Source organism: Abramis brama, assembly GCF_963993115.1.
Source record: "Abramis brama genome assembly, chromosome: 18".
NCBI classification, from domain to species: domain Eukaryota; kingdom Metazoa; phylum Chordata; class Actinopteri; order Cypriniformes; family Leuciscidae; genus Abramis; species Abramis brama.
In genome coordinates this window covers 6,380,826-6,389,200 of record NC_139980.1, presented here as the reverse complement: position 1 = coordinate 6,389,200, position 8,375 = coordinate 6,380,826, and the positions used below count along the sequence as shown (strand labels likewise).

General features: G+C 36.3%; 1 protein-coding gene across 1 annotated transcript; it reads right to left on the bottom strand.

Moving 5' to 3' along the window:
* Nucleotides 1-9: 9 nt before the first annotated feature.
* On the bottom strand, nt 10-8,045 carry cpsf3 (cleavage and polyadenylation specific factor 3). Its single transcript, XM_084090148.1, has 18 exons — nt 7,820-8,045; nt 7,561-7,624; nt 7,388-7,485; nt 7,183-7,311; nt 6,902-7,079; nt 6,733-6,822; nt 4,891-5,041; nt 4,633-4,808; nt 3,922-4,080; nt 3,703-3,849; nt 3,478-3,630; nt 1,954-2,062; nt 1,763-1,861; nt 1,590-1,684; nt 1,408-1,495; nt 732-798; nt 559-655; nt 10-478 (listed from the first exon to the last, which is right to left on the bottom strand). The coding sequence occupies exons 1-18, from the start codon at nt 7,888-7,890 to the stop codon at nt 377-379; spliced, it is 2,073 nt and encodes a 690-aa protein (XP_083946274.1). The 5' UTR covers nt 7,891-8,045; the 3' UTR covers nt 10-376.
* Between the last annotated feature and the right edge of the window lie 330 nt (nt 8,046-8,375).

Genomic DNA, 8,375 nt, shown 5'->3' with positions numbered 1-8,375 from the left:
AAGCTCAACTTCACTCAAAAACCTCTTTTATTAAATCAATACACTGATCTTAAACAAATTATAGCTTTAGTTGAACATAAAATGTCATATAAAAAAAAAAAAAAGACGACAAAAACAATTAAATGATCACAACATAATGTATATTTAACTAGTGGAACTAAAAAACAGTGACTCCTGAATGCACATGCGTATCAACATCTATCTTTAACTGGTATCCATTTGATTTTAATGGCAATTCAATCCTTTGAAGTGCTTTGGCCAGTCCAACATCTGGTGTCTTCAGTCTGGTTTAAGTAGTTCAAGTTAGATGGTCTAATAACAAAAGTTCTTGAGGTAAATTAAGAGCCTGATAGTAGGCAGATGGGAATTGGCGATCTCACATGACAGGGTTCATGGCTTCATACAGCCTCTGCACAGCGAGCTCCACCATTTCTCTGAGAGAATCATCTTCAGAATCAGCTTCCTCGTACTCCACGGTCTGAACACAAACATAAGAATCCCAATATTTCAGTTTCCATAAAACTTAGGTGTGTACACTTCACAGAGTCTGATACTTACTCGGGTTTCCAGGTTGATGAAGGCAGTCTTCTCATCTACACTTACAGCGAGACAGTTCTTGTCTTTAAAGTCGACGCACTCCTCTCCAAACATGTCTCTGCAGATCGTGGCAGAAAAAGAATTTAGTTCATCATAAATATCACTGACGGTTAGTGCTGTGAAGATGAACTTACTGGAACATTTTCAGTAATCTGGTCTGATAAACATCCACATCCATCTTCTTTTCTTGGGGCTGAACAACTAAGATGAAGAAATAGAGGAAAACAAAGATATTGGTGTAAATAAGACCAGTTTATTAAAATTTGCAAGCAAAAAGTGAATAAGAGGTAGAAGCAAAGATGGAAGAAAAAAACAAAGGAAGGAAGAAAGAAAGAACAAGGAAGAAAGCAAGTAATACCTGTAATAAACAGAAAGGAAGGAAAGAAAAGTAAAAAAGGAAGGATTAAAGATAATGTGGGAAATAAAGGAAGGAAAAAGGTAGCAAGAAAAAATGAGAAAGGTAACAATCAAAGAAAGAAACTAGAATGAAGGAAGGAAGGAAGATAAAGGAAGCAAGGTAAAAACAATAATAATGAAAAAAGAATAATGCATTTCAAAGAAACAAGAATTAAGGAAGGAGTGAAGGAAGGAAAAGAAAGGAAGGAAGAAAGTGAAAGGAAAGAAAAAGAACAGAAGAAAGGAAGGAAGGTAAAGATAATAATAAAGAGAAAGGGCGAATAGACAGAAGGAAAGAATAAAGATAAAAGTTGGAAACACAGGAAGATACAAATAATAAGGAAGAGAAGAAAGCAAGAAAGAAATGAAGAAATAAAAGAAAGAACTGTCTCTCGAACTCTTTGAGCTGTTCACCTTTCTGAGCTTTAGGGTTTGACTGCACCTCCAGCACCACTGTGGTGACGGCATCAGCGTACATGTCATTCAGAGGGTTGGCAAACCACTGGTGGAAGAACACCACAGACACAATTAACAACACCAGTCACTCCTGTTGCCATAGTTACACTGGTGCATCAATGACTGCGGTGCCGCCCTACCTCCAACACGACCAAGTTTTGATCATGAACCACTGTGATGCTGTTAAACACTCTTAGTGTGCTCTTCTCTGACGTCTCAATCTCCTCCACATCACCTGTAACACACACACACACACAATGAGCGCCACATTTAAACACAAGACACACACACACACACACACACACTCACTCACCGGTCAGGTGGCGTAGTTGATTCAAAAGCAGGGGAAAGGGGCCAGTGAAGGGAATGGCTTGAGTCTGTTTCACTGTGCTCATGGCCAGCTCAGTGTAATCTGCATCATTAACAACAAAGAACAAGCGTGAGAAGCGAACACACACAAACACACATATGAAACGCCTGAACCGATCACAAACACCAACTCACTGGAGAGATCAGAGGGGGAGAGGATGTGATAACTGAAGTTCTTCTTCACCAGGATGCCAGAGACCCTCTGACCTTGTGCACACTTCTTATCCGCAAGAGAGCCCATCACCTTCAGATACCACACACAAAAACATCCAGTGACAAAATTATAAAAGGACAGTTCAAACCGTTGATGATCCATCATAGAGATGAACGATGCATAATAAGACTTAACTGTGCAGTGTATTTGTAATATGATTATTTTTGTAACTTTTTTTGAATGTTTTTTTATCACAACAGCATACCATTTTAACAAGTTCTAGTGTAAAAGAAAGAAAGAATGACAGACAGAATGAGAAAAGAAAGAACAAAAAGACAGATAGACAAAGAAAAAGAAAGAAAGAAAAAAGAAAGAACAAAAGACAGACAGAAAGAAGGAAAGAAAGAAAGAGAACAAAGACAGAAAGTCTAAGAACAAAAATACAGACAGACAGAAAAAGACAAAGAACAAAAGAAAAAGAAAAAAGAACAAAAGACAGACAGAAAGAAGGAAAGAAAGAGAACAAAGACAAAGTCTAAGAACAAAAAGACAGATAGACAGAAAGAAAAAGACAAAGAACAAAAGAAAAAGAAAGAAAGAACAAAAGACAGACAGAAAGAAGGAAAGAAAGAGAACAGACAGTCAAAGAACAAAAGACTGAAAGAAAGACAAAGAAAAAACAAAAAGAAAGAAAGAAAGAAAGAAAGAAAGAGAAAGAAAGAAAGAAAGAAAAGAAAGAACAAAGAAAAAAAGTCAAAGAACAAAAGACAGACAGAAAGAAAAATAACAAAAAGAAAAATAACAAAAAGAAAAAAGACAGAAGAAAAAGAAAGAAAAGAAAGAAAGAAAGAAAGAAAGAAAGAAAGAAAGAAAAAAAAGAACAAAGAAAGAAAGTCAAAGAACAAAAGACAGAACGACAAAGAAAAATAAAAGTAATAAAAAGAAAGACAAAGAACAAAGACAGACAGAAAGAAAAATAACAAAAAGAAAAAAGACAGAAGAAAAAGAAAGAAAGAAAGAGAAAGAAAGAAAGAGAAAGAAAGAAAGAGAAAGAAAAGAAAGAACAAAGAAAAAAAGTCAAAGAACAAAAGACAGACAGAAAGAAAAATAACAAAAAGAAAAAAGACAGAAGAAAAAGAAAGAAAGAAAGAAAGAAAGAAAGAAAGAAAGAAAGAAAGAAAGAAAGAAAGAAAGAAAGAAAAAGAAAGAAAAGTGTTCGGTAATTTGTTCTGGGTTCAACTTTTTGTAGTTAAATTCAAACGAATGTTTTGCGAGTTTGAGACATGTTTAAATACTGATTTCATATCAAATGAAAAACTCTTTTAGTCGTCATCCGGATGGATCTGATGAAGCACTTTACTAGGCAGAAGAAATGTTTGTGATTATTATCATTATTAATAATTTGAATGATTTATTGACCACTGGTGAGAAAGACAGCCCTACAGCAACGGTCTCTAACTGAGCAGAAGAAGAAGAACCTGGACCAATGAGAGCTGCAGTCTCACCTTAGCCAGCTTCTCTCCTCTGAAGTTCAGCGTGACGGCCTCAGTGTTACGAGGGTTGTGCACCTCGATGTGAACCTCGTCGTTGTCCTCGTACTCTCGAATCAGGGCGGCTTTCAATCGAGCCATCTCGTTCTGCTCTCCATGAACCAGGATCTGAAACCCACAGTAACAACATGACCCCTGACCTACAACCTGACGCCCATATCTCAGGACTCAACCACTCACCACGTGAGGAGGTTTCAGAGCTCGGATGAACTCGCTGGTCTGCTGGTAATCCGTGTGAGCAGAGAAGGAGATGTAGTCCACGGACATCTTCAGAGGAAGCTTCTGTCCTGACATGGTGGTGATCTCCTCCGGCTCAGACATGATGTGCTGCACAGAAAACAGTGTGAGGAGAGTTCGATCACGCCCACAGAAACCCGACGCTGGAGATCGGAGACTCACCTTGGCGAGAGTTCCTTCCACGCAATAACCGGCGATGATGACGCCGTTCCTCTTGTCAGTGCACCAACTCTCGAAAAGCTCTCTGGAGAGACCGCTCTGCATCATACCTGGAGATGCCATCACCACACTAGGGCCGATGTCATCGAAGTGGTCCATGCTCTGGAGGACAGCAAATTATGAAACTTGTATATGTGACCACGGACCACAAAACCAGTCACATGGGTCAATTTTCTGAAATTGAGATTTATACATAATCTGGAAGCTGAGTAAACAAGCTTTCAATTGCTGTGTGGTTTGTTAGGATAGGACAATATTTGGCTGAGACACAACTATTTGAAAATCTGGAATCTGAGAGTGCAAAAAAATCGAAACATTGAGAAAATCGCCTTTAAAGTTGTTCAGTTATGTTCGATATTGTGCTGCATTCACTCACAAAAATAAATGTTTTATATATTTACGGTAGGATATTTACTAAATATCTTCATGGAACATGATCTTTACTTAATAGCCAAATGATTTTTGGCATAAAAGAAAAATCTATAATTTTGACCCATACAATGTATTGTTGGCTATTGCCACAAATATACCCGTGCGACTTATGACTGGTTTTGTGATCCAGAGTCACATATAATAAAAATGGACAAAAGCAACTAACAATATGACTAATACCACTGTTCTACTTCAATTCTGGATGGTTTTGAAGATGCTTACCTTGAGATTGCTGATGTGCTTGAAGACAAAAGGGTTGTTAATGTTGATGGCCTTGCGGATCTTGTCGTTCATGGCGTTCACGTAGGTTTGGTACACGGCCATGCACTTCTTAGCCAGGGAGGAGGCATAGTAGATAGGGATGTCATGGAGTTCAGGGTGATTCTGCCAGTACTCATCTGAAATAGAGGACACGCAGGACGTCAGCGAGGCATTGTTGATGAGGCGGCTGAGAGTCTACTCTAAACTGCTGAGGTTTACCCAGAATGAGCAGCAGCTCCTGGGCCCGACCCAAGGCAAACACAGGGATGAGACAGCGGCCCTCGCGGTTCACTATGTCATGGACCGTGTTACAGAAACGAGCCTCTCTCTCCTCTCTCTTCTCATGGATGTGTGTGCCATATGTAGACTCCTACAAGCACAAGGAGAAGGAGAAATTGATGTGTAAAATCTGGCTAGTGCTGTAGTCTTTTGTTTGAAGATTATATACACGTGCTTTTATGGGTTGCAAACTTAAGGGTTTCGTTTTCTGTGTATTAAATGCATTGAATATTGTTTTTGACATTTTTTGCTGATTTTAATGTCCAAAAAGAATTTTTTTCTTCAAAAAGTGTAATTATGAATTTACATTACATTAGTGTTAATAGGGTAAATATTGTATAATTTTCAACCATTATTGCACAAATAATAAAAAACATTAAATTATTATGATTATTTTATAATGTAAAATATATATATATATTATTTTTTTTGTGTGCAGTCAAATCGATTAATCGCATCTAACATAAAAGTTTGTGTTGACATAATGTGTGTAAATAAAATAAGGAATGGAATTCGAATAGTAATATAGAGGAAGATTGACAGCCCTAATTTATATATATATATATATATGTGTGTGTGTGTGTGTGTGTGTATATATATATATTATAAATTTAATAATATATACACACACACACACACATATATTATGTAAACAAACTTTTACGTTAGATGCAATTAATCGCATAGCACTAATATATACAGTGCAATGCATAAGTGAACACACCCATGCTAAAGTTGACTAAAAAGAGGAATAAAAAATCATATTTTGGAAATTGAACTTAATGCCTTAATTTAAAAAATTAGGAAAAATCCAACCTTTAAGGACACCAATTTTCTTTGTGAATGAATAATGTATCGTAAATAAATAAATGTTCTTCCTTAAAATACATGGTGCATAAGTGAGTACACCCCTATGTTAAATTCCCATAGAGGCAGGCAGATTTTTATTTTTAAGTATTTTTTAAAACATTTTTTAGGATACTATGCATCCTGATAAAGTTCCCTTGGCCTTTGGAATTAAAATAGCCCCACATCATCACATAGCCTTCACCATACCTAGAGATTGGCATGGGGTACTTTCCATAAGATCATCTCTCAATGCAAATCAAACTAGCTTTTAGGCTAACTGAAATAAAATCATGCCAATCTCTAGGTATGGTGAAGGCTATGTGATGATGTGGGGCTATTTTAATTCCAAAGGCCAAGGGAACTTTATCAGGATGCATAGTATCCTAAAATTTTTTTTAAAAAATACTTAAAAATAAAAATCTGCCTGCCTCTATGGGAATTTAACATAGGGGTGTACTCACTTATGCACCATGTATTTTAAGGAAGAACATTTATTTATTTACGATACATTATTCATTCACAAAGAAAATTGGTGTCCTTAAAGGTTGGATTTTTCCTAATTTTTTTAATTAAGGCATTAAGTTCAATTTCCAAAATATGATTTTTTATTCCTCTTTTTAGTCAACTTTAGCATGGGTGTATTCACTTATGCATTGCACTGTATATATATATTTACTTTTGGTACATATAAAAATGTTATATATTTACTTTTGGTACATATAAAAATGTGCTAAATAATATATATATATATATATATATATATATATATATATATATATATATATAATTGATTGATTGTTGTAATGTATGTTTGACATTTTATAAAAATATGTTACATAAAACTTTTATCTTACTGGTGGGAACAGACAAAAATCCACATTGTTGAGCCCTGGAGAAAGAAATCATATTTCAGGCATAAACTATAGTACATACTGTGATGAGAATGTCTGGTTTCACGCTGGGAATCTCAGCCGCCATGAGATGTCTGTCTTCTTGACGTGAGAAATCTCCTGTGTACAGAAGCTGAAGAGAATGACCGTGATCATTATCAGAAACTGTGTGAAGGTAAGAGAGCAGGTCTGAATGAATAAACTACACCTACCTTCACTCCTGCGATCTCAATCATGAACATGGCTGCTCCCAAAACATGACCTGCATGATAGCACCAAAACTTGATGCCCGCCACCTCTTTCACTTCATGGAAGTTGATGGTCTCGATCTTGTCCATGCTTTCTTCTAAATCGGTCTCGGTGTACAGCATGTCATCCGCTGAGATGTTGCTACAGACACAAGGAGACAAGAGGATATGTTAGAGAGCTGGATTTTTATAAAACTTTCAAAGAGCAAAGTTTTTATAAAACCTTTTCAAGAGCTTTAGTGTACCTGACTTTCACATAGTCTGAAAGCAACCAGCGGTAAATGGCTTTGGTGGCATGAGTCATGAAAGTCCTCCCTTTGAAACTTGTCTTTTGAAGAAACCATGGCAAGGCTCCACAATGATCCAAGTGAAAACTGGCAGAGAAAAAGAGGTCAGCAGAATTCTGAATGTCACTGACCCGATGTCTTTCGTTCAAAGAATGGGACTCACTGGCTGATGAGGAGCAGGTCAATCTCAGCTGGGTCTATCAAATCAATGTAAGGCAATGCATCCATGCCCTCCAATCCAGGGTGGATGCCACAGTCCAGCTGCAAAGACACGGCATGTCAGAAAACATCTGTCAAATCCATCAAAAGTAGGATAAACAGCAAAACTGTGCTTACCATGATTTTACGGCCCTTGAACTCTAGGATGATACAAGACCTGCCCACCTCTTGACCAGCTCCTCTGTTTAAACATCACAGTAGAAAAGATTAATAGTTACAGTAGGCCTACTCAGGAAAAGGATGAACACAGATGACAATCAATCTGGTCATGTTAGGTATGATGTTTATCATTTTAAAACTGTAAGCCAAACAATCAACAAAACATTTGGCGCGGAACAGAACTTCACTTAGAACAGTCTGAATGAAGTGAACTCACAGTGGTCTTATGAGAAGCTGGTCGCTTTCTTCTGCAGGCACTGGCACATCCGCTTTACGTTTTGTAGCCATGCTTGTGACGTTTTTTTTATACTTAACTAAAATTACTTATTCCATAATCATCGATACTTCTAATAATAAAATACAACGATCATACGCAGCAGCATTGAGAACCTGTGGACATGAGACAAGTACTTCCGGTGTAGTCACGAGTCAAAATAAAAGTCTTATAAAGATTTAATAAAAGTCTTATAAAGACAATAAAGAAACATAATAATATAAATATATAAATTATATAGTTAAATATAATTATATATATATATATATATATATATATATAAATCATATAAATCAGATAATTAATTTATCAAATTATACTGAAAAGCATACTCAATTTTGGATAAGTAAAAAAATAATAACAAAGAAAAACGAATTCAACCGAAGTATTCTTTTCAAAGTAACACACACACACACACACACACACACACACACACACACACACACACACACACTATATAGATTTCTAAATATTTTTAACGCATTAAACTGAAAAAGAA

Excerpts from the sequence above, each read along its gene's own strand:
- cpsf3 (XM_084090148.1), bottom strand. The coding sequence starts at position 7,890 with ATGGCTACAAAACGTAAAGCGGATGTGCCAGTGCCTGCAGAAGAAAGC. Across the intron at positions 1,685-1,762 it reads TCAACTACGCCACCTGACCG|GTGATGTGGAGGAGATTGAG; the intron begins GTGAGTGAGTGT and ends TGTGTGTTACAG. Across the intron at positions 799-1,407 it reads AAACCCTAAAGCTCAGAAAG|TTGTTCAGCCCCAAGAAAAG; the intron begins GTGAACAGCTCA and ends TCTTCATCTTAG.